This window comes from Choloepus didactylus, chromosome 1, assembly GCF_015220235.1.
Source record: "Choloepus didactylus isolate mChoDid1 chromosome 1, mChoDid1.pri, whole genome shotgun sequence".
Classification (NCBI taxonomy): domain Eukaryota; kingdom Metazoa; phylum Chordata; class Mammalia; order Pilosa; family Megalonychidae; genus Choloepus; species Choloepus didactylus.
Window position 1 is genome coordinate 233069658 of NC_051307.1, and position 26420 is coordinate 233096077.

General features: G+C 38.8%; 1 protein-coding gene across 2 annotated transcripts in view; it reads left to right on the plus strand.

Moving 5' to 3' along the window:
* Nucleotides 1–219: 219 nt before the first annotated feature.
* Nucleotides 220–26420, plus strand: part of TRNT1 (tRNA nucleotidyl transferase 1) — an 84763-nt gene continuing 58562 nt past the window's right edge. Inside the window, exons 1-2 of one of the 2 annotated variants that reach the window (XM_037800599.1) lie at nucleotides 220–261; nucleotides 1315–1485. In XM_037800599.1, coding sequence (XP_037656527.1) covers nucleotides 1338–1485 — 148 coding nt within the window. In that variant the 5' untranslated portion in view covers nucleotides 220–261; nucleotides 1315–1337. Of the gene's footprint in view, nucleotides 262–284; nucleotides 621–1314; nucleotides 1486–26420 lie in introns of those variants that run through there. The other variant, XM_037800598.1, reaches the window with a different exon arrangement.

A 26420-nucleotide genomic window follows, 5' to 3' on the forward strand; every position in this document is an offset into this window, starting at 1 on the left:
GTGCGGATGGGCGTCTGACCACTTTAAGGTAAACGAGAGATGCCGAGAGACCGAATGAAAACAACCGAACAGGACCAGAACGACCGTCCAGCCTGCGAAGGTGTTTGAGCAGCCGAGAGCTACAGAGAAAGCCCGCCCGGGCTCCGCCCTCGCCCTGCCGCGACTTCCCATTTGCCTTTGGCAGACGTGCGTCGGTGACGTCACCACGCACACCGCCCGGAAGCGCGTGAGGCGGCGGCAGCGACAGCGGCTGCGGGGCTGGTAAGTGGGATGGTGGGTTACGTGCGGCAGGGGAGGGGCGGCCTGTCTCACGGAGGGCCGGTTGCGCCGCCGCCCCGGGGTTACGGGGAAGGCCGGAGCGGGGTACGGCGAGAGGCTCTCTGGGGCTCTACGGAAAGGAGCCCGACGTGGAGTGGGAGGCCAGCGTCCCGACCTCGCTCCAGCTGACTGCGCGCTGGGTCATCGGGCTTCCCCGGCGCGCTTTCCATTCCTCGCAGCCGGACCGCGGAGTGTCTTTCTAGGGCTTTTCTGACCAGCACCCGGGGTTGGGGTGAGACACGTCATTTCGGGGCCGGAGGTGAAAGGAAACCGAGTCAATTTTTCCTTCCCCTGTGGTCTGGGTGAGTGAAACTCGCCCCCTCGTGGGAAACGCCGCTCTTTCAAACATGTTTTCCAAGGAAAGCAGTGGCTCTTCTCTGCTGGTTTCGATTGGGGTCGCTTCCGAGCTTTGCTGCCTCACCGAGGCCCTCGTTACGTAGAAGAGAACAACCTGTGATTTTGGAGAAGGGAAGGCAGGGCGTGGGTGGGAATCCGGACGCGGCACGATGGGAGGAAGAGGCGAACAAGGAAAATGCAGACGGCAAAGCTGTGTCGTGGGAAATGTTTATTTTACAGTTTCTTGGAAATCTCCCTGTGGGCCCTTGGGTAGTTAATTTCAGGCGCTTGTAGTAAGTGCATGTGACTAGGACAAGTTCTGGAGGAGGCCAAGTGTTCTTACAAGTCCTCCAGTTACATGTTTTGGAGCCACTGTTATTTGGCAGCTCTGTACCCCCTCACGCTTTAACTGGAACTCAACTCCCAGTAGAGTTTTATAATAGTAAAATGTGATATGCAAGAACAGTATTAAGTGCCCTCGGCGTACAAAACGAATAGCTGCAAGCACAGATCTAGTCATAGCTCTCCCTTAGATTGTCGCTTCTTTCAGTTTTTCAGCTGAACAAGACATGAATTTCTCTCGGTTGAAATAAAATTGAAGTGCGCCCTTTTGTTTTCCTTCAGTTCTTTCATTGCAGTGCATGCATGTTTGCCTTGTAGGTGTATGGTTGGTGACTCTCCAGATGTTGAGATCCCTGTATCCCTGGCACAGGTCGTTACTGAGCTGTAGTTGGAGTAGACTCTGTCTTCTGAAACAGTATTTATTTACAATGAAGTTGGAGTCCCCAGAATTCCAATCACTGTTCACAGAGGGATTGAAGAGTCTGACAGGTGAGAGATTAAAATGGCTTTTCTTAATCTGGAATGCTGTGTAAATGGAGAAGCAGGGGATCAAGTTTTTTAAGCCATCATTCATTTTTTTTTCTTCTAATTTTTTTTTTTTTTTTTGGAGCTATGAAAGAAAGAGTATCTGTGGGTAATCCAAAACTAAAACTGAGTCACCAGAAGAGGCAAAAGGCCTTGGATTTTCTGTGTACTATGCAAAGTACTTACATTACAGAATTGTGTCCTCCTAAATGTAATGAGTTAAAAGGTGTATTTTTTCTTGTTTCATGGCTGAGTGAAACAGAGGCTTAGCAATGTGAAGTGCTTTCATGTGTTTTTATAACTTGTAACTAGAGAGCTGAATTTTGAACTTATGCAGTCTGTTACCAGAGTCCACCTTGTAACCGCTTAGCCTGGGCAGAGGTGTTTTCAGGGAGAACTGCAGGCAGAAGGAAATAGGAATTATCTCCATTTGTGCATGTGCAAAATTTGTGCACAGGAAATGGCTTTGGCCAAGTGCTTGACTACAACAACTTGATCTTGCTGTTGCCACTATTTTGTCTGTATTGGTTTTTAATGTGTTTTATTGGCACTTTCAGAAACATGTTAAGCTGTATGTATGTAGAAAAATGACCTACAAAGTGGTTTGCAACCCTAAGTGTCCATTAAATTCACCTGGGGAGCTTTTAAAACGTATGGTTGTTGTGTATCCACCCCAGCCTTCCTGAACTGCAGTCTGGCAGGAATGGACATGTTTATCTTTTATAAATAAACATTTGCTAAATGAAGTATTTTATTTAATATTTCTAAGTATTTTATATATATATATAGATATATATAGAGAGATGCAAAGAAGATGGAGGAAGCATTGCTTTAAAATGACTCTACTTGTGTTAGCTTATTCTTAAAGCTCTTTCCTGTTCTTGAAATTAGATTATGCCAAGATTTTTTAGGTACCAGGCAGAAGTAAATGGTCCGAAACTTTTTGATTCTTGTAGGTTCTTTAGATAATCTTGAAGTGATAGACCTGAATGCAAGTGTGATTATGCTGATGCTTCACTGAGATTTTTTGTTGGACAGAATGAAAAAAATGTTAAAAACCCACTGCCTGCTAGAAATACCATGTGAGCCACATACATAATGTAAAATTTCCTAGTAACCATATTGAAAAGGTGGAAAGAAACAGGTGAAGTTAAGTACAATACTAATTTTGAGAAACACCAAGTGATTGGATGTAGGTAATTAACTTTTGGTGGTCTGTTGAGGGTTATTCTGCATTTTCTTTGAAACAGAGCTCTGGATATTGATTTCTACAGGCTCTTGAACATCTTTTTTTTTTTTTTTTTAACAACTTACATTTGGTCTACTTGAAGAGTTGAATTGTCTTCCCTCCCAGAAGTGAAGTCCTTAGGAAGTAGGAACCTAAAAAGTAGGATAATATAGAGGTAGTGAGTGAGTGTCTTCAGGTTCTTGTCCTTGAAAGATTGGCAAATGGAAGCAGGGATATATTCTAATGTTGACTTTTTCTAGGCTCTAGAAGAAGTGGCAAGAAAGGAATCTTTTAGTGTTGTGGTCAGCAATTAGAAAATAAAATAACTGCTTTTGTTTGATCTCTGCTGCTTTCTAAACTTGGGTGTTCTGATAAAATGTAATGTTCTGTATAACAACAGAACTGAACACCACACAAAGCCTTTATGATGGCTGTTGCTATGGTGATAGTGTGCGACTTAACTCCTGCTATACAAGTTCTGAAATCTTAACATAAGCTGATATGCCACGTGTCAAGTTAGTCTCTGATATGTGAGAATTTGGGAGGCTGGCATGGTGTATTATGGACATACAGGGTTTTATAGTTTGTCAAGTTATTTCTTTATTATTAAAGATATACTTTAGTATTCTTTTAGCTTCAATACAACTGTATGGTGCTATTGGTACATAAGATTACTTCCCCATTCTACAGATGAGAGTGAAGTGCTGAATTTAAGTGACTTCTGCCTGGGTTACATGGTTAGTGGGTGAGCCAGAACTCTGGTTATTTGGCTGTGGTCCATACTCAGTGCTGGGTGATAGGGCTTGGGGATTATTTTCAGCTGCTTAAGCACATGACCTCAGAAGGTCGTATTAAGGGACAATAGGAACAAGAGACCCCTCTTTTTGAAGTTTGGGAGCTCTTAGAACTCTGAAGAACAGATACTATTCTGTTTTCCGGTAGTAATGGGCGTGCCATATACACTCTTCCTGCCGCTTGTATCTTCCACTCATCCCCCATATCTCCACCACTCAAAATTCTAAATTGTAATGGGAAGAAGTTAATTAAAATTTGATTGAAAATTAAAATGAACTGATAAGAGACTGTTTTCAAAATTTTCTGATGCATTAATGCCGTGGTCTTTTGGATTGTTAATAACAAGGATAATTAACAATTCCTTACTCTTAGAGGCAGTAGTTGGAGCAAATTAACCCGATTCTGGAATGATACGCATATCTTGAGTGTTAGGTTCAAATTTACAGTTAGATTTAATTACCTTAAGTGTTATTTTCACTGAGAATGTGTGCAGCTTGCACAGTTTGTTGGAGTATCAAATATATTCCTGTTTCTGAAAGATTGAAAATGTCAGTAATTGAGGAATAAGTCTTTAAACTTGGTAATCCCTACTTTTTTTTTTTAAAGCAATTTTATTGAGATATATTCACATACAATTCATCCAAGGTGTACAGTTAGTGGCAAAAATGTAATCACAGAGTTGTGCATTTATCACCACAGTCAATTTTAGAACATTTTCAGTAGTCTAAATAGAAAAACTCCATTCTCCTTAGCAGTCAGCTCTCAATCCTTCTGTCCTTCCCTAGCCCTATATAATCACTAATCTAATTCTATCTCTGTAGATTTATTTATATTTAAAGAATACTAAAATATTACTAAATAGAGTCCATCATTTGCATTAGGTGTATTTTTCCCATAAATCACCCTGTTATTAACACCTTGTACTAGTGATGTACATTTGTTCTAGTTCATGAAAGAACATTTTTATATTTGTACTATTCATCACAGGCAGTATCCACCACAGGGTTCAGTGTCATATGGTTCCATGTTTTATCCTCTAGCTTTCCTTCTAGCAACATACAGGTAGTCCCAGCTTGTAAAAGTCAATATAAAATTCTTCCTTTCTTATAGTTTTATGACTGCTTTTCCATACAGACACATAGATATGCCTTTATATGCCTTTCTCAATTGTATTCAAGTGGTATGTTTAAAATTGTGAGTTTTTTGGAAATGGTTTAATAGCATGGGGCTAATCAAAACAGACAGATTACTTTGAAGTCTGGATCTCTTTTTCTGTAATGCAGTTAATTTACTGGGTGACTTTGAACTTAAAATTATGTTTGGCAAAGCCAGTATGAGAATCTTAAAACAGTGGTTATCTATGGAAATTCAGTCTTTACTTTCTTCATCCTTTAGATGAAAGTAAAACTTGTCCATTTTTTGCATTCCCAAATAGTTTCTTGACACTATTTTAATTTGAAAGAAGTGAACTTTTTTTTAAAAAAAGTATTTTCAGATGAAACTGCCTGTTTTTTTTTTTTTTTAAAGCTAGGATATCACAGCTCAGTTTCATGTGAGCCAAGTTGGTAAAACGATGAAGAAGATAGGTTTTCTACACTGAGCAGTGGAGAGACAAAGACATGTATAGATAATTTTAATATAATTAATAAAGATAGATTATTATACTAAACTATTCTGGTAGTTAGAAGAAACTCACTTAACCTCACTCTCAGGAAAGACCTCCTAAACCAAATCACAAAAGACTAGTTAGTGTGAGCCAGATCAGTTTTTCAGACTGGTGGTGACCCTCTAGTGGGTTATAAAGTCAATTTAGTGGTCATGACCAGCATTTTTAAAAAAAGGGAGAGAGGAGGGAGGAGGAGGGAGGCAGGGAGAGAATAGAATAGAGTACATTGAATTGCATGGTATGTAGCAAGGGTAAGTATTATTTCATGAAACCTTTGTTCGCCACACACACACAGGTGTGAGTGTGATTGGTGTGAGAGATGTCTTAGTGTGGGTTATGGGCCAAGAGGTTTGGCAGCCAGCCACTGAGCTAGCTGAAGAAGCTGGGAAAGTGCTTTGGTGAAGTGACCTGCATGAGCAGAGTTACAGAGGGAAACTCCAGGGAGGTTTTGGTATATGAAAAGTATGGTGCCGGAAATATTGAGAATGAGACAGAAATAGTCTCAGAGGCCCTTGTATATTGGGCTAAGAATTTGGATTTTGTCTTGTAATTATGAGGAGCAATTGCATAACATGATAACATAGTGTTTTAAATCCCTCCCTCTTAACTGGTGGCTGGATTTAAGGGGAGGATGGTGTGGTGCTGGAGGAGGGAAGATAAGAGTACACTCTCCAGAGACTCTTGAGCCAGTACAAGCAGAAGATTATAAGGACCTGGAGTAGGGAGAGATGAGACAGATTCCAGAAATATTTTGTCAGTGCTTAACCTTTTGAGTCAAGGACCACTATGAATCTCATAAAAGCTGTGGACTGATACACATGATTTACTGTTATTGTTGTGGAATATAGCATAATTACATGGAAGTGATAACTTTCCAAGTATAATTTAACAAGTAGTTAGGTAGCAGATTTCCAAGAGTGTTATGTGTTACAGTTTCACAGTTTCACTTATTTCTTTATTGTGAAATATAACATATAGGCAAAAAAGGTGGTAACTTTCAAAGTACAATTTAACAAGTAGCTACATAGGAAATTTCCAAGAATGTTGTGGGTTACAGTACCACAGTTTCAGTTATTTCCTTATTGTGAAATATAACATATATACAAAAAGGTGATAACTTTCAAATTACAATTTAACAAGTAGCTATATAGTAAATTTCAAAGAATATTACGGGTTACAGTTCTACCATTTCAGTTCTTGCCTTCTAGCTCTTCTAATACCCTAGCAACAAATATAAAGAAAATTATATAGAGGTTTGGTATTCATAATCTTTTGTTAAATTCTATCTTATCTGTTGCTATCCCTTCCTGTATTTTAATCACTTTCCCAATCTTCAGGGATGTCTAGGCAGTGACCACCCTAACTTGTTCATGTTTAAAAGGAGTGTCGATATTATGGGAAAAAAGGACACGTCTGGTTGATGTTCTTGAAGAGGCTATTGCCTCTGGGGTTTGGGACTTAGCTGGCTTGAGTTTCTGAAGAATAACCTTGTGAGTGAAACTTTTATGCAGTTTAGCACTTACTCTTATTTGGCTTCCCTTGTATGTAGTGAATTGCTTTTCTCTCGCTGGTTTCAGAATTCTCTCTTCTTTTTCATTTGACAGTTTGGTTAGTATGTGTCTTGTAGTGGGTCTCTTTGGATTTATATTTGTTGGTGTATGTTGGGCTTCTTGGATTTCTGTAATTATGTCTAAAAAGGGTTGGGAAATTTTCAGCCATTATTTTCTCGTATATTCTTTCTGGCCCTTTTCCCTTTTTGTCTCCTTCTAGGACACCCATGAAGTGTATTGTTATGAGCTTCATGCTGCCAGTCATTTCCCTAAGACCCTGCTCAAAGTTTTCCATTTTTTCTTCATTTATTCTTTGTCTGTTCAAATTTGGTTGTTCTGGCTTCTAACTCACTGATCCTTTCTTCTTCCTCTTCATATCTGCTCTGTGTCTTTAGTATATTTTTGATTTCTTCCATGGTGTCTCTCATTTCCGTAAGAGGTTATTTTTCTAGGTATTCTTTCAAATTATTCTTTATGCTCACCCAGTGTATTTAGCCGTGTTGTTTGGCATGTTTGAATAAAGATTTGTTTGAACATCTTTGATTAGTTGTTTCAAATTATATCTTTCCTCCAACTTTTTAATTTGTTCTTTGATTGGGCATACCCTCCTTTATCTTCCTTTGTTTTGGTGTGCCTTGTGATTTTTTGCTGATACCTGGTCATCCGATTATCTTGATAAGTTTATTGTAAAAGTTGGTTTCTCTGTCTTGTCAAGGATTTAGTTGTTGCTTGGGTTTGTGTTAAGGCTTGCCTTTTAAATTTAAAATGACTTTATTTATCAAATAAAAAAGTTTCCAAAGGAAAACAATGGTAAGAACAAATATTCTAAAATAACTTCATTCCTTCCAATATATTCCTACCATACCAAAAGAAAAGTAATGAACCATAGTCACACCTGAGCATTCCCATATCATTAAGATCAGCCTCAATATCTTATTTGTTCTTATTAGATTATTGTTCTCCCTTCACTACTGCTATCTGTCTCTAGGTCCCCTATTTTCTACAACATAAGAAACTTATTTTACATTTTCACAGAGTTCACATTAATGGTAACATACAAAGTCTCTCCTTTTGTGTCTGGCTTATTTCACTCAGTATTGTGTCTTCAAGGTTTAACCATGTTGTCATATGTTTCATGACCTTGTTCCTTCTTACTGCTGCATAGTAATTCCATTGTGTCCATACACCACATTTTGTTTATCCACTCATCTGATGAAGGGCATTTAGGTTGTTTCCATCTCTTGGCTATTGTGAACAACGCCAGTATGAACATCGGTGTACAAGTATCTGTTCATGGTCACTGCTTTCAGATCTAGATTAATACTGAGAAGTGAAATTGCTAAATCCTAGGGTACTCAATATATAGTTTTCTGAGGAACCATCAAACTGTCTTCCAGAGCGGCTGAACCGTTATACAGTCCCGCCAACAATGAAGAAGAGTTCCAATTTCTCCACATCCCTGCCAACATTTGTAGTTCCCTGTTTGTTCAATGGCAGCCATTCTGATTGGTGTGAGATGACACCTCATTGTGGTCTTGATTTGCATCTCCCTAATAGCTAGCAAAGATAAACATTTTTTTTTTTTCCATGAGTTTTTTTAGCCATTTGTATTTCCTCTTCAGAGAAATGTCTTATCATGTCTTTTGCCCATTTTATAATTGGGCTGTTTGTACTATTGTCATTGAGTTGTAAGATTTCTTTATATATACAAGATACCAGTCTCTTATCAGATAAATGGTTTCCAAATATTTTCTCCCATTAAGTTTGCTGCCTCTTTACCTTTTTGACAAGTTCTTCTGAGGTACAGAAGCTTTTATTTTCTGAGGAGTTCCCATTTATCTATTTTTTCTTTCGTTGCTTGTGCTTTAGGTGTAAGGTCTAAGAAGTGACCTCTTACTACTAGGTCTTAAAAGATGTTTCCCTGAGTTATCTTCTAGGAGTTTTATGGTACTGTTCTAGTTTGCTAATGCTGCCGGAATGTAAAACACCAGAAATGTATTGGCTTTTATAAAGGGGGTTTATTTGGTTACACACTTACAGTCTTAAGGCCATAAAGTGTCCAAAGTAACACATCAACAATCGGGTACCTTCACTGGAGGATGGCCAGTGATGTCCATAAAACCTCTGTTTGCTGGGAAGGCACGTGGCTGGCATGCTCCAAGTTCTGGTTTCAAAATGGCTTTCTCCCAGGACGTGCCTCTCTAGGCCACATCTCCTCTTCAAAATGTCACTCTTAGTTGCTCTGGGGGTATTTATCCTTTTTGCTTCTCCGGAGCAAGAGTTTGCTTTCAACAGCTGTCTTCAAACTGTCTCTCATCTGCAGCTCCTGTGCATTCTTCAGAGTGTCCCTCTTGGCTGTAGCAAGCTTGTTCCTTCTGTCTGAGCTTATATAGTACTCTAGTAAACTAATCAAGGCCCACACTGAATGGCTGGGGCCACACCTCCATGGAAATTATCCAATTAGAGTCATCACCCACAGTTGGGTGAGTCGCATCTCCATGGAAACACTCAAAGAATTACAGTCTAATTAACACAGATATGTCTGCCCACACAAGATTACAACAAAGATAATGGAATTTTGGGGGACATAATACATTTAAACGGGCACAGCTACTGTCTCCTATATTGAGATCTTTGATCCATGTTGAGTTAATTTTTGTATAGGGTGTAAGGTAGGGGTCCTCTTTCATTCTTTTGGATATGGATATCCAATTCTTCCAGCCCCATCTGTTGAAGAGGCTGTTATGTTCCAGTTCAGTGGATTTGGGGGCCTTATGAAACATCAGTCAGCCATAGATCTGAGGGTCCATTTCCGAATTCTCCATTCTATTCTTTTGATCAGTATGTCTATCTTTGTGCCAATACCATGCTGTTTTGACTATTGTGGCTCTATAGTAGGCTTCAAAGTCTGAAAGTGTAAGTCCTCCCACTTCGTTTTTCTTTTTTAGAATGTTTTCAGCAATTAAGGGCTTTTCGAAGTCTGCAGATTGTTGGAATTTTGATGGGAATTGTGTTGAGTCTATAGATTAGTTTGGTTAGGATTCGCATCTTAATGACATTTAACCTTCCTGTCCATGAACACAGAATATCTTTCCATCTCTTTAGCACCTCTTTTATTTCTTTTAATAGAGTTATATAATTTTCCATGTAGAGGTCTTTTACATCCTTGGTTAAGTTTATTCCTAGGTACTTGATTTTTTTAGTTGCTATTGAGAATGGAATCTTTCTTGAGTGTCTCTTCAGTTATGTCATTTCTGCTGTATAGGAACATTACTGACTTATGTGCAGTAATTTTATATCCCGCCACTTTGCTGAGTTTGTTTATTAGCTCAAGTGGGTGTGTTGATTTCTCAGGGTTTTCCAAGTATAAGCTCATATCATTTGCAAGTGATGAGAGTTTTGCTTCTTCCTTTCCAGTTCGGAAGCCTTTTATTTCTTTGTCTTGATGAATTGATCTGGCTAGAACTTCTAGCACAATGTTGAATAACAGTGGTGACAGTGGCCATCCTTATCTCATTCCTGATCTTAGAGGGAAGGCTTTTAGTCTCTCAACATTGAGTACTGTGTTGGTTGTTGGTTTTTCATATATGCCCTTTATCATATTGAGGAAGTTTCCTTCAATTCCTACCTTTTGAAGTGTTTTTATCAAAAAAGGATGCTTGATTTTGTCAAATGGTTCTTCATCATCTATTGAGATGATCATTTGATTTTTCCCTTCTGATTTATTAATGTGTTTTATTATGTTGATTGATTTTTCTTATGTCGAACCACTCTTGCATGCCTGGGATGAACCCCAGTTGGTCAAGATGTATAATTTTTTTAATGTGTCTTTTAATTTGATTTGCAAGTATTTTTTGAGAATTTTTGCATCTATATTCATTAGGGAGATTGGCCTAATATTTTCCTTTCTTGTAGCATCTTTATCTGGTTTTGGTATTAGAGTGATGTTGGCTTCATAAAATGAGTAAGGTAGTCTGCCATTTTCTTCAATTTTTTGAAAGAGTTTAAGTAGGAATGGTGTCAGTTCTTTTTGGAAAGTTTGGTGGAATTACCCTGTAAAGCCATTTGGCCCTGGGGTTTTATTTGGAAGAAGCTTTTTAGTAACTGTTTGGAATGCTTTACCGTTTTTTTTTTAATTAAATTCAGTTTTATTGAAATACATTCACACAGCATACAATCATCCATGGTGTACAATCCACTGTCCACAGTATGATAACATAGTTATGCGTTCATCACCACAATCTCTCTCTGAACATTTTCCTTACATCAGAAAGAACCAGTACAAGAATAAAAAATAAAAGTGAAAAAGAACACCCAAATCATCCCCCCGTCCCACCCCATTTGTCCTTTAGTTTTTATCCCCATTCCTCCACTCATCCATGCACTAGATAAAGGGGGTGTGATCCACAAGGTCTTCACAATCTCACTGTCACCCCTTGTAATCTATATTATTATATAATTGTCTTCAGGAGTCCAGACTGCTGGGTTGGAGTTTGGTAGTTTCAGGTATTTACTTCTAGCTATTCCAATACATTAAAACGTAAGAGATGTTATCTATATAGTGCATAAGAATGTCCACCAGAGTGACCTCTCGACTCCATTTGAAATCTCTCAGCCACTGAAACTATTTCGTCTCATTTTGCATCCCCCTTTTGGTCAAGAGGATACTCTCAGTCCCACAATGCCGGGTCCAGATTCATCCCCAGGAGTCATATCCTGCATTGCCAGGGAGATTTACACCCCTGGGAGTCGGGTCCCATGTAGCGGGGAGGGCAGCGAGTTCACCTGTCGAGGTGGCTCAGTTAGAGAGGGAGAGGGCAACATCTGAGCAACAAAGAGGTACTCAGGGGGAGACTCTTAGGCACGATTATATGCAAGTTTAGCCTCTCCTTTGCAGTAACGAGCTTCATAAGGGCAAGTCCCATGATCGAGGGCTCAGCACATCAAACCGCCAGTCCCAATGTTTGTGACAATGGAATGCTTTACTTTTGATTGGTTTGTTGAAGTCTTTTATTTCATCCCTATTCAGTCTAGGTTGTTCGCGTGTTTCTGGGAAATTATCCATTTCCTGTAAATTATCTAGTTTGTTGGCATTGATTTGTTCATAGTATCGTCTTATGATTTTTTTTATTTCTTCAGGATCCATAGTAATATCCCCCCTCTCACTAATTATTTTATTTATTGGGGTCTTCTTTCTTTTTTACTTTGTCAGCCCAGCTATGGGTTTGTTGATCTTGATCTTCTCAAAGAACCAACCTTTGGTTTTATTTATTCTCTCTGTTGCTTTTTTGTTTTCTATCTCATTTATTTCTGTTTTAATCCTTGTTATTTCTTTTCTTCTACTTGCTTTAGGATTAGTTTGCTGATCATTTTCTAGCCTCTTCTTTTGTTCCATTAGTTCTTTGATTTTAGCTCTTTCTTCCTTTTTAATGTATGTGTTTAGAGCTATAAATTTCCCCAATACCGCCTTTGCTGTATCTCATTTTTTTTAAATTCAGTTTTATTGAGATATATTCACATTATCATACAGTCAGTCATCCGTGATGTACAATCAGCTGTTCACAGTACCATCATATAGTTGTGCATTTATCACCCCAATCTATTTTTTGTACATTTTCCTTATAGCAGAAAAAGTAAAAATAAGAATACAAAATAAAAGTAAAGAACACCCAAATCATCTGCTCCACCCTATTTTTCATTTAGATTTTGTCCCCATTTTTCTACTCATCTATCCATTCACTGGATAAAGGGAGTGTGATACACAAGGCTTTCACAATCACACTGTCACTCCTTGTAAGCTACACTGTTATACAATCTTCTTCAAGAGTCAAAGTTTGCAGTTTGATAGTTTCAGATATTTACTTCTAGCTATTCTGGTACATTAAAACCTAAAAAGGGTTATCTACATATTGTGTACGAGTGCCCACCGGAGTGACCTCTCGACTCCATTTGGAATCTCTCAGCCACTGAAACTTTATTTTGTTTCATTTCACATCCCCCTTTTGGTCAAGAAGATGTTCTCAATCCCACGATGTCAGGTCCCAGATTCATCCTCGGGAGTCATCCTGCATTGCCAGGGAGGTTTACATCTCTGGGAGTCGGGTCCCATGCAGGGGGGAGGGCAGTGAGTTTACCTGCTGAGTTGTATCCCATAAGCTTTTTTTTTTTCATTTGATTTTATTGAGATTGCTCACATGCCATACAATTATGCGAAGATCCACAGTGCACAGTCAGTTGCTCATGGTACCATCATACAGCTGAGCAGCCATTACCATGATTATTTTATTTTCAATTTTTTGAGCATTTTTATTACTCCAGAAAAGAAATAAAGGCAAAAAAAGAAAACACAAATACTCCCATACCTGTAACCCACCCCCTTCATTATTGACTCATAGTATTGGTATAGTACATTCGTTACTACTGACGAAAGAATGCTGAAATACTACTAACTGTAGTACATAGTTTACAATAGGTATATATTTTCCCTATATATTCCTCTATTATTAACTTCTAGTTATAGTGTCATACATTTGTTTTAGTTCATGAAAGAGAGTTCTAATATTTGTACAGTTAATCACGGAGTTTGTCCACCACAAGATTCACTGTTTATACATTCCCATCTTCTAACCTCTAACTTTCCTTCTGGTGACATATGTGACTCTAAGCTTCCCCTTTCCACCACATTCACACACCATTCAGCACTGTTAGTTATTCTGACAATAATGTGCTACCGTCACCTCTGTCCTTTTCCAAACACATAAGTTCAACCTAGTTGAACATTCTCATAATAAGCAACCGCTCCCCATTCTTTAGCCTCATTCTCTATCCTGGTAACTTATATTTCATGTCTGTGAGTTTACATAATATAATTAGCTCATATCACTGAGACCCTGCAATATTTGTCGTTATGTGTCTTTCTTATTTCACTCAATATAGTGTCCTCAAGGTTTCTTCATCAACCCATTTTTGTTAAGATGGTTTTGTTCACACACCATACATTCCGTCCTCAATAAACAGTCATTTGTTCCCTGTATTGTCACGTATTTATGTATTCGCCACCATTGCCAATATCTATATAAAGACATCTCCATTTCTTTCACAAAGAAGTTGAAAGAGTGGAAGAAGGCAGAAAGACAAAAGAGAAAGAAAAGAGAAAGAGGGGGAAAAGAATAACAATAGGAAGCACCAAAAAGAAAGATAGCAGTAAACTAAAGTAGAATAAAGAGTCAGACAACATCTCCAATGCCAAGAGTCCCATACCTTTCTCCTGTGTCCTCCCCCCATATGCATTTAGCTTTGTTATATTAAAGGAAGCATAATACAATGTTTCTGTTAATTATAGTCTCTAGTTTGCATTGATTGTATTTTCCCCCATTCCCACTCTATTTGTAACACCTTGCAATGTTGACATACATTTGTTCTGCCTCATGTTAAAACGTATTTATACCTTTTATCACAATCGTTGAGCATCCTAGGTTTCATTGAGTTATGCAGTCCCAGTCTCTTTCTTCTTTCCTTCTGGTGTCCCACATGCCCCTAACCTTCCTCTTTCAACCATACTCACAGTCATTTTTGTTCAGTGTACTTACATTGCTGTGCTACCATCACCCAAAATTGTGTTCTAAACCTCTCACTCCTGTCTTTTACTTTCAGTCTGTAGTGCTCCCTTTAACGTTCCCTGTAGAGCAGCTATCTCGTTCACAAACTCTGTCATTGTCTGTTTTGTCAGAGAATATTTTAAGCTCTCTCTCATATTTGAAGGACAGTTTTGCTGGATATGGGATTCTTGCTTGGCAATTTTTCTCTTTCAGTATCTTAAATATATCACCCCACTTCCTTCTTGTCTCCATGGTTACTAAGAAATCCGCACATAGTCTTAATAAGCTTCCTTTGTATGTGATGGATTGCTTTTCTCTTGCTGCTTTCAGGATTCTCTCTTTTATCTTTGGCATTTGATAATCTGATTATTAAGTGTCTTGGTGTAGGCCTATTCAGATTTATTCTGTTTGGGATATGCTGCATTTGTTGGATCTGTAATTTTATGTCTTTCATAAGAGATAGGAAATTTTCATTGATTATTTTGTCTGTTATTGCTTCTGTCCCCTTTCTCCTCTTCTTCTGGGATACCCATGGTATGTACATTCCTGCATGTCATTTTGTCTTTAAGTTCCCAGAGACTTTGCTCATATTTTTCCATTCTTTTATCTGTTCTTTTGTATGTAGGCTTTCAGGTGTTTTGTTCTCCAGTTCTTGAGTGTTGTCTTGTCTTCTGCCTCTTGAGATCTGCTGTTGTATGTCTCCATTGTGTGTTTAATCTCTTGTGTTGTGCCTTTTATTTCCATAGATTCTGCCAGGTGGTTTTTTGAACTTTTGATTTTTGCCTTATGTTCGCCTGGTGTTTTCATTATACAGTTCATCTCTTTTGCCATATCTTCCCTAAACTTTTTGAATTGATTTAGTATTAGTTGTTTTAATTCCTGTATCTCAGTTGAAGTATAAGTTTGTTCCTTTGACTGGTCCACAACTTTGTTTTTCTTAGTGTAGGTTGTAGTTTTGTGTTGTCTAGGCATCTGGTTTCCTTGGTTACTGCAATCAGGTTCTCCTAGACCAGAATGGGCTCATGTCTAGAAGGAGGCAGTAACATCCTTTTCCCTGAGGGTGTCTTTGATTGATATATCACACCCTGTGACTCCTCAAGTCACTGTGCTTTTCTATCCAGCAGTTGGCGCCTGTCAGCCTGTAGCTCCAGTCTGGTGTATGGAGGTGTGACCTGTGGCTGTTTTTGCTCATGCTCTGGGGTCTGGTTCTAAATGGAAGGTGGGTAGTAGAGTCTGGCCCAACCTTTGTCCTCTTAGGGAAGGTACACCGCCTGGGGAGAGGTCATTTACATTCGAATAGTCTCTCTGCCTGTTGTATGTCCACCCTTGTCTGGGTCAGAGGGCTGGGAACTGAAAATGGCTGAGGCTTTCTGCACTGAGCCAAAAAGGGACAGAAATCCCCCCTTCAGGGCCAAGTCCATGACCACCCTCGGTTTCACCCGTTGGTCTTAGACAGCACATGGTCCTCTGGGCTCTCCCTCCTTCCGTGAGAGGTCCTCCATCTCTTCAGGGTCTGTCATCACCAAAAGACTCTGTCTGCTTGTTGGGGATTTGTAGCTTGAACTGAGTAGTCCACGCTAGTTAATTAAAACCCCAGTTGGATCTCAGCTTAGCTATATTCGCTTGCTTGGAGAGTGCTGCTCTCTAGCACCGCGATGCTTTGCAGTTTGCCATGGGGGAGGGGGTTCTTGGCTTGGGTCCGCAGTTTTTATTTACAGATTTTATGCTGCAGTCTTGGGCATTCCTCCCAGTTCAGGTTGGTGTATGATGAGTGGACAGTCACGTTTGTCCCCTCGCGGTTATTCCAGATTATGTTCTAATTGTTCCTGGTTGTTTAATTGTTCCAGGGGGACTAACTAGCTTCCACTCCTCTCTATGCCACCATCTTAGCTCCTGTCCCTCAATTTGTTTTTAGTGAAATTTTACCGAGATATATTCACATAACATAGTTGTCCAAAGTGTACAATCAGTTGTTCACAGTATCATCATATAGTTGTGTATTCATCGCCACAATCAGACTCTGATCATTTTCATTACTCCAACAAATACAATACAAATTCAAATAAAAAAGAACATCCAAAACATCCCATTCCCCTCCTCCTCATGTTCATTTACTTTTCTAATGCAATTTTATTGAGATATATTCACTTAACATACAGTCCTGCAAAGTGTATAATCATTTGTCACATTATCCTCATTTAGTTGTGCATTCATCACTACAGTCAATCTTTGAATGTTTTCGTTACTCCAAAAAATAAAATAAAAATAAAAAAGAACATCCGAAACATCCCATTCCCCTCCTCCCCCCATTGTTCATTTACTGGTTTTTAAATTCAGTTTTATTGAGATACATTCACATATCATACAGTCATCCGTGGTGTACAATCAGCTGTTCACAGTACCATCATATAATTGTGCATTCATCACCCCAATCTATCTTTTGAACATTTTCCTTATACTAGAAAAAGTAAAAATAAGAATACAAAATAAAAGTAAAAAAGAACACCCAAATCATCCCCCCTCCCACCCCATTTACTTTTTTTAATAAAGTTTTACTGATATATTCACACACCATACAGTCATCCACCGTGTATAATCAGTTGTTCATAGCACCATCATAGAGTTGTGTGTTCCATCACCAGAATCAAGTTTTGAACCTTTTCCTTACTCCAAAATAAAAATAAAAGTGAAAAGAACACCCTAAACTTTCCATCACCTCCATTGAACCCTATTGTTCATCCAGTTTTTGTCCCCATTTTTCTACTCATCTCTCTGTCCAATGGATAAAGGGAGTGCGAGTCACAGGGTTTTCACAATCACACAGTCACACTGTGAAAGCTACATAGCTATACAAATATCTTCAAGAATCAAGGTCACTAGGTTGCAGTTAGACAGCTTGAGGTAATTTCCTCTAGGCATTCCAACACACTAGAAACTAAAAAGTGATATCTATATAGCACAGAAGAATGCCCTCCAGAGTGACCTCTTGATTCCATTTGAAATCTCTTAGCCACTGGAACATTAATTTGTTTCATCTCTCTACCCCTTTTGATCAAGCAGATTTTCTCAATCCCACAGTGCTAGGTCCAGGCTCGTCCCCAGGAGAAATTTTGCACATTGCCAGGGGGATTCACACCCCTGGGAGTCATGTCCCATGTAGAGGGGAAGCTAGTGAGTTCATCTGCTGAGTGGGCTTATGGGGGGTGGGGTGGGTCACATTTGAGGAACAAAGTGGTTCTCTGGGGGAGACTCTTAGGCACAATTATAAGCAGGCTTAGCCTCTCTTTTGCAGCAACAAGCCTCAGAAGGAAAAGCCCCTAGATCAAGGGTTCGGCCCACCAAATTGGCAGTCCTCGATATTTGTGAGAAAAGCAGCAATAATGCCTTTGGGGAAGTCCAGCATTTCTGCATTGTTCCCCAGTTCCTTGGGGAGCGCCGCAAATACACGTTTATTCTCTGCCCATATCACTGGGATTGTTCCGGTTTGCTAGTGCTGCTGTTTGTAAAACACCAGAAATGTATTGGCTTTTATAAAGGGGGTTTATTTGGTTACAAAGTTACAGTCCTAAGGCCATAGAGTGTCCAAGGTAAGACAGCAGCCAATAGGGTAGCTTCACTGGAGAAAGGCCGTTGGCATCTGTGAAACCTCTTTTAGCTGGGAAGGCATGTGGCTGGCATCTGCTTGCTCCCAGGTTGCAATTCAAAATGGCATTCTCCAATATGTCAGGATCACTTTTCAACGGCTGTTTTCAAAATGTCTCTAAGCTGCAGCTCTCCAAAATGATCCTCTCAGCTCTTCTCCAAAGTGTCACTCATAGCTGCAGAGTTCCTTCTATTTGTCAACTTGTTTATATGGCTCCAGTGATTTAATTAAGACCCACCCTGAATGGGTGGGGTATCACCTCCGTGGAAATTATCCAGTCAAAGGTCTTGCCCACAGTTGATTTGAGTCACATCTCCATGAAAACAATCAATAGATTCCAACTTAATCAGCACTAATATGTCTGCCCCCACAAGCTTGCATTAAAGAACATGGCATTTTGGGGGACATTATACATCTAAACTGGCACAGGGAGGTATTGGGATGTCACTCCAGCCTGTACAAACTCAACAGCTCTTACTTCTCTTTCAAAGCTCCATGCATCTATGGTGTTCAAACAAACTGATTGTACAAATTAAATTCTCTAGTATGCTACAGAAAATATACATCCTGCACCAAATAAACGTCTCTCCTCCCTTGGTCTCGCACAAAAATTGTAGTTTTAAAATCCAGTCAGTTTTGTCCTTTACTCTTTGGCTTGATTTGCCTTAGTCCTAATCAAATCCGTTTTGTTCATATCTCTAATTGAAGTTTGAATTCTTTTTCAGCTCTTTCAGCTGTTGCCGTGTGGGGTAATACTGACATTCATAGCTGCCAAGCTCTAGCTCTGAGTCTCAGATGTCACACAGATGCCCAAAGTTCCAGAGACCGATCAGATTAAATACAAGGAGGTCATCATCTCAGGATTTAGAGATAACCGTTACAACTCAGGAATAGATGTGACTGCTGTAAGAGCTTACAATTGAGGGATCATTATAGTAAGTGTTCCCCTGATAAGTTGTACTCTGAGATTCAGTTCTCAGGGTTTATACATTATAGTTAGTCCATATTAAAGAGGCATTATAATATTTGTCCTCTCATTTCTGGCATACTTCACTCAAAATGCTGTACTCAAGATCGATTCACCTAGTTGTGTGTATCACAGCTTCATTCATTCTTGTAGCTGCTCAGTATTCTATTGTATGCATACATCACAGTTCATTGTTTGGTTCATCAGTCGATGTTCCCTTAGGCCCCCTCCATCCGTTGCAAGTCATAAACAGTGGTGTGCAAATGTCCATTTGTGTCCCTGCTCTTAGATCTTCTATGTATATACCCCAGAGGTTGCAGGACCTTATACACCCACATACATAGCTTCTTATGGAACCACCACACTGTCTTCCAGGTAGGATACACCATTCTACTTCCTCTCCAACAGTGAATACCTACATCTCCCACTGCAAGTTCTCTCCAACACTTGTGTCCCTCTGTTTATTTTTTTTCCTCTGCATTTTTATAGGGATATATTCAAATACCATACAGTCATCCACAGTGTACAATCAGTTGTTTACAGTATCATCAGATAATTGTGCATTCATCACCGCAGTTAGCACTTAAACATATTCATTACTAGAAAAAAAAAATTGAAACAAAACAATAATAAAAAGTATAAAAGAAAAAGGAAAAATAAATAAAATACAGCAATAAGGTCAGACAACACTACCACTACCCAGAATCCTGCACCCCTCCTTTACGCCCCTCCCCCCCGCAACGCACATTTAGCTTTGGTATACTGCATTTGTTACATTTAATGGGCGCATATTACAATGTTACTGTTAAACCCAGACTCCAGTTCCATTGTGTATATTTTTCCCCAATACCGTCCCTTTTTCAGCACCTTGTAAGGTTAGCATTCATTTGTTCTCCCTCATGTAAAAACATTTTAACATTTGTGTATTCCGTTATCATCAGTGACCACTCTAGGTTTCACTAAGTTACACAGTTACAGTCTTTATCGTCCATCCTTCCTTCCGGTGTCATACATACCCACTGCCCTCCTATTTCACCTTGACTCACAGACATCTTTGGTCAGTTCACCTGCACTACTGTGCTCCGTCACATAGCACTGCCCTCTTCCATTGCTGGATCCCCACAGTCACTCTTGTTGAACTTTCTGTAGTCCTTCAGCATCAAATACCTGATCTCTACCATCTTTCTGTCTCCTCATAACCTGTTCCTAGCTTTAACTCTCAAAGTTTGTTTATTAATGTTAGTTCATATTAGCGAGACCATACAGTATTTGTCCTTGTCTTTCTGGCTAAGTTCGCTCAACATGATGTCCTCAAGGTTCATCCACTTTATTATAGTTCTGTGACTTTATTCTGTCATACAGTGGCGTAATATTCCATCATGTGTATGTACCACAGTTTGTTTATACACTCGTCCATTGATGGACTTTTGGGCTGTTTCCATCTCTTGGCAATCGTTAATAATGCTGCTGTTAACATTGGGTTACAAATGTATGTTCGTGTTTTAGCTTTCAGTTCCTCTGAGTATATACCTAGTAATGGAACTGCTGGATCATATGGCAATTCTATAATTAGCTTCCTGAGGAACTGCCACACTGCTTCCGGAGTGGCTGCACCATTCTACATCTGCACCAACGGTGAATAAGTGTTCCTCTTTCTCCACATCCTCTCCAGCACTTGTAATTATCTTTTTTTTTTTTTTTTTTTTTTTTAGATAATAGCCATTCTGGTAGGTGTGAGATTTCTCATTGTAGTATTGATTTGCATTTCCCCGATAGCCAGTGAAATTGAGCATCTTTTCATATGTTTTTGAGCCAGCCATTTGTATTTCCTTATCAGAAAAGTGTCTGTCCATCTCTTTGGCCCATTTTTTAAATTGGATTGTTTGTCATTCTCTTGTTGAGTTGTAGGATCTCTTTATATATTCTGGATATTAAACCCTTTTCTGATATGGGGTTTCTAAATATTGTCTCCCATTGTGTAGGCTGTCTTTTTACTTTTCTTACAAATTCCATTGATGTACATGTGTTTAATTTTGAGGAGATCCCATTTATCTATTTGTTCTTTGATTGCTCGTCCTTTGGGTGTAAGTTCTAGGAAACCACCTCCTATCACAAGATCTTTAAGTCACGTCCCTAGATTTTCTTCTATAAGTCTTATGGTCTTAGCGCTAATATTTAGATCCTTGATCCAGTTTGAGTTAATGTTTGTGTGAGGTGTGAGATAGGAGTCCTCTTTTATTCTTTTGGATATGGGTTTCCAGTTCTCCAAACACCATTTATTGAAGAGGCTGCTCTGTGCAAGTTGCTTTGGCTTGACTGACATATCAGAGATCAATTGTTTGTATATGAGAGGGTCTGTTTCTCAACACTCAATTTGAATCTGTTGGTCGGTATATCTGTCTTTATGCCAGTACCATGCTATTTTGACCGCTGTTGATTTTTAGTGTGCTTCAAAGTCAGGTAGTGTGAGATCTCCCACTTCCTTATTGTTTCTCAAGATATTTTTGGCTATTTGGGGCACCTTGCCCTTCCAAGTAAATTTGATTACTGGTATTTCTATTTCTGCAAAATAAGTTGTTGGGATTTTAATTGGCATAGCATTGAAGCGATAAGTCAGTTTAGGTAGAATTAACATCTTAACTATATTTAGTCTTCCAGTCCAGGAACACGGTATGTTCTTCCATTTTTTTTTAGGTTCTGTTTGATTTCTTTTAGGAGTTTCTTGTAGTTTTCTCTGTATAGGTCTTTTGTGGACTTGGTTAAGTTTATTCCTAAATACTTGATTCTTTTGGTTGCTCTTCTCCCCCCTGTTTTTTTTTTTAAATTCAGTTTTTTGAGATATATTCACATGCTATACAGTCATCCATGGTGTACAATCAGCTGTTCACAGTACCATCATACAGTTGTGCATTTATCATCCCAATCTATTTTTTTTTGATCATCATTTTATTGAGATATATTCACATACCACGCAGTCATACAAAACAAATTGTACTTTCGATTGTTTACAGTACCATTACATAGTTGTACATTCATCACCTAAATCAATCCCTGACACCTTCATTAGCACACACACAAAAATAACAAGAATAATAATTAGAGTGAAAAAGAGCAGTTGAAGTAAAAAAGAACACTGGGTACCTTTGTCTGTTTGTTTCCTTCCCCTACTTCTCTACACATCCATCCATAAACTAGACAAAGTGGAGTTTGGTCCTTATGGCATTCCCAATCCCATTGTCACCCCTCATAAGCTACATTTTTATACAACTGTCTTCGAGATTCATGGGTTCTGGGTTGTAGTTTAATAGTTTCAGGTATCCACCACCAGCTACCCCAATTCTTTAGAACCTAAAAAAGGTTGTCTAAAGTGTGCGTAAGAGTGCCCACCAGAGTGATCTCTCGGCTCCTTTTGGAATCTCTCTGCCACTGAAGCTTATTTCATTTCCTTTCACATCCCCCTTTTGGTCAAGAAGATGTTCTCCATCCCACGATGCCGGGTCTACATTCCTCCCCGGGAGTCATATTCCACATTGCCAGGGAGATTCACTTCCCTGGGTGTCTGATCCCACGTAGGGGGGAGGGCAGTGATTTCACCTTTCAAGTTGGCTTAGCCAGAGAGAGAGGGCCACATCTGAGCAACAAAGAGGCATTCAGGAGGAGACTCTTAGGCACAAATACAGGGAGGCCTAGCCTCTCCTTTGCAGCAGCCGTCTTCCCAAGGGTAAAACTTATGGTAGAGGGCTCAACCCATCAAACCACCAGTCCCCCATGTCTGTGGTCATGTTAGCAACCATGGAGGTGGGGTAGGCGAATACCCCCGCATTCCCCACAGGCTCCTCAAGGGGGCACTACATCTTTTTTTTTTTTTTTCCCTTGTTTGTCTTTTTTCTGTTTTTTTTTTTTTTTTTTAACTCTCCCTTCTTTTTTAAATCAACTGTATGAAAAAAAAAGTTAAAAAGAAAACAAACATACAATAAAAGAACATTTCAAAGAGACCATAACAAGGGAGTAAGAAAAAGACAACTAACCTAAGATAACTGCTTAACTTCCAACATGTTCCTACTTTACCCCAAGAAAGTTACATAATATAGCAACATTTCAGTGAACTTGTTCCTACTACATCCATCAGAAATTAACAGACCATAGTCATTTCTGGGCATCCCCAGAACGTTAAATAGCTTATCTGTTCTTCTTGGATTATTGTTCCCCCTTCCTTAATTGCTCTCTACTGCTAGTTCCCCTACATTCTACATTATAAACCATTTGTTTTACATTTTTCAAAGTTCACATTAGTGGTAGCATATAATATTTCTCTTTTTGTGCCTGGCTTATTTCGCTCAGCATTATGTCTACAAGGTTCATCCATGTTGTCATATGTTTCACCAGATCGTTCCTTCTTACTGCTGCGTAGTATTCCATTGTGTGTATATACCACATTTTATTTATCCACTCATCTGTTGAAGGACAATTGGGTTGTTTCCATCTCTTGGCAATTGTGAATAATGCTGCTATGAACATTGGCGTGCAGATAGCTGTTCGTGTCACTGCTTTCCGATCTTCCGGGTATATACCGAGAAGTGCAATCGCTGGATCGAATGGTAGCTCTATATCTAGTTTTCTAAGGAACTGCCAGACTGACTTCCAGAGTGGCTGAACCATTATACAGTCCCACCAACAATGAATAAGAGTTCCAATTTCTCCACATCCCCTGCAGCATTTGTAGTTTCCTGTTTGTTTAATGGCAGCCATTCTAACCGGTGTTAGATGGTATCTCATTGTGGTCTTAATTTGCATCTCTCTAATAGCTAGTGAAGCTGAACATTTTTTCATGTGTTTCTTGGCCATTTGTATTTCCTCTTCAGAGAACTGTCTTTTCATATCTTTTGCCCGTTTTATAATTGGGCTGTCTGTACTATTGTCATTGAGTTGTAGGATTTCTTTGTATATGCAAGATATCAGTCTTTTGTCAGATACATGGTTTCCAAAAATTTTTTCCCATTGAGTTGGCTGCCTCTTTACCTTTTTGAGAAATTCCTTTGAGGTGCAGAAACTTCTAAGCTTGAGGAGTTCCCATTTATCTATTTTCTCTTTTGTTGCTTGTGCTTTGGGTGTAAAGTCTAGGAAGTGGCCTCCTAATACAAGGTCTTGAAGATGTTTTCCTACATTATCTTCTAGGAGTTTTATGGTACTTTCTTTTATATTGAGATCTTTGGTCCATTTTGAGTTAATTTTTGTGTAGGGGGTGAGGTAGGGGTCCTCTTTCATTCTTTTGGATATGGATATCCAACTCTCCCAGCCCCATTTGTTGAAAAGACCATTATGGCTCAGTTCGGTGACTTTGGGGGCCTTATCAAAGATCAGTCGGCCATAGATCTGAGGGTCTATCTCTGAATTCTCAATTCGATTCCATTGATCTATATGTCTATCTTTGTGCCAGTACCATGCTGTTTTGGCAACTGTGGCTTTATAATAAGCTTCAAAGTCAGGGAGTGTAAGTCCTCCCACTTCGTTTTTCTTTTTTAGAGTGTCTTTAGCAATTCGAGGCATCTTCCCTTTCCAAATAAATTTGATAGCTAGCTTTTCCAAGTCTGCAAAGTAGGTTGTTGGAATTTTGATTGGGATTGCATTGAATCTGTAGATGAGTTTGGGTAGAATTGACATCTTAATGACATTTAGCCTTCCTATCCATGAACATGGAATATTTTTCCATCTTTTAAGGTCCCCTTCTATTTCTTTTAGTAGAGTTATGTAGTTTTCTTTGTATAGGTCTTTTACATCTTTGGTTAAGTTTATTCCTAGGTACTTGATTTTTTTAGTTGCTATTGAAAATGGTATCTTTTTCTTGAGTGTCTCTTCAGTTTGTTCATTTCTAGCATATAGAAACATTACTGACTCATGTGCATTAATCTTGTATCCCGCTACTTTGCTAAATTTGTTTATTAGCTCTAGTAGGTGTATCGTTGATTTCTCAGGGTTTTCTAGATATAAGATCATATCATCTGCAAACAATGACAGTTTTACTTCTTCTTTTCCAATTTGGATGCCTTTTATTTCTTTGTCTTGCTGGATTGCCCTGGCTAGCACTTCCAGCACAATGTTGAATAACAGTGGTGACAGCGGGCATCCTTGTCTTGTTCCTGATCTTAGAAGGAAGGCTTTCAGTCTCTCACCCTTGAGTACTATGCTGGCTGTGGGTTTTTCATATATGCTCTTTATCATGTTGAGGAAGTTTCCTTCAATTCCTACCTTTTGAAGTGTTTTTATCAAAAAGGGATGTTGGATTTTGTCAAATGATTTTTCAGCATCTATTGAGATGATCAATTGATTTTTCCCTTTCGAGTTTTTAATGTGTTGTAGTACATTGATTGTTTTTCTTATGTTGAACCATCCTTGCATGCCTGGAATGAACCCCACTTGGTCATGCTGTATGATTTTTTTAATGTGTCTTTGGATTCGATTTGCAAGTATTTTGTTGAGGATTTTTGCATCTATATTCATTAGGGAGATTGGCCGGTAGTTTTCCTTTTTTGTAGCATCTTTGCCTGGTTTTGGTATTAGATTGATGTTAGCTTCATAAAATGAGTTAGGTAGTGTTCCATTTTGTTCAATGTTTTGAAAGAGTTTGAGTAAGATTGGTGTCAGTTCTTTCTGGAAAGTTTGGTAGAATTCCCCTGTGAAGCCATCTGGCCCTGGGCATTTATTTGTGGGAAGATTTTTGATGACTGATTGGAACTCTTTGCTTGTGATGGGTTGGTTGAGGTCTTCTATTTCTTCTCTGGTCAGTCTAGGTTGTTCATATGTTTCCAGGAAATTGTCCATTTCTTCTACATTATCCAGTTTGTTGCCATACAGTTGTTCATAATATCCTCTTATAATTTTTTTAATTTCTTCAGGATCTGCAGTTATGTCACCTTTTTCATTCATTATTTTGTTTATATGGGTCTTCTCTCTTTTTGATTTTGTCAGTCTAGCTAGGGGCTTGTCAATCTTGTTGATCTTCTCAAAGAACCAACTTTTGGTGATATTTATCCTCTCTATTGTTTTTTTGTTCTCTATGTCATTTATTTCTGCTTTAATCCTTGTTATTTCTTTTCTTGTACTTGGTTTAGGATTGGTTTGTTGTTCATTTTCTAGCTTCTTCAGTCGATCCATTAGTTCTTTGATTTTGGCTCTTTCTTCCTTTTTAATATATGCGTTTAGTGCTATAAATTTCCCCCTTAGCACTGCTTTTGCTGCATCCCATAGGTTTTGGTATGTTGTGTTCTCATTTTCATTCGTCTCTATATATTTAGCAATTCCTCTTGCTATTTCTTCTTTAACCCACTGATTGTTTAGGAGTGTGTTGTTTAACCTCCAGGTATTTGTGAATTTTCTAAGTCTCTGATGGTTATTGACTTCTAATTGTATTCCATTGTGGTCAGAGAATGTGCTTTGAATAATTTCAATCTTTTT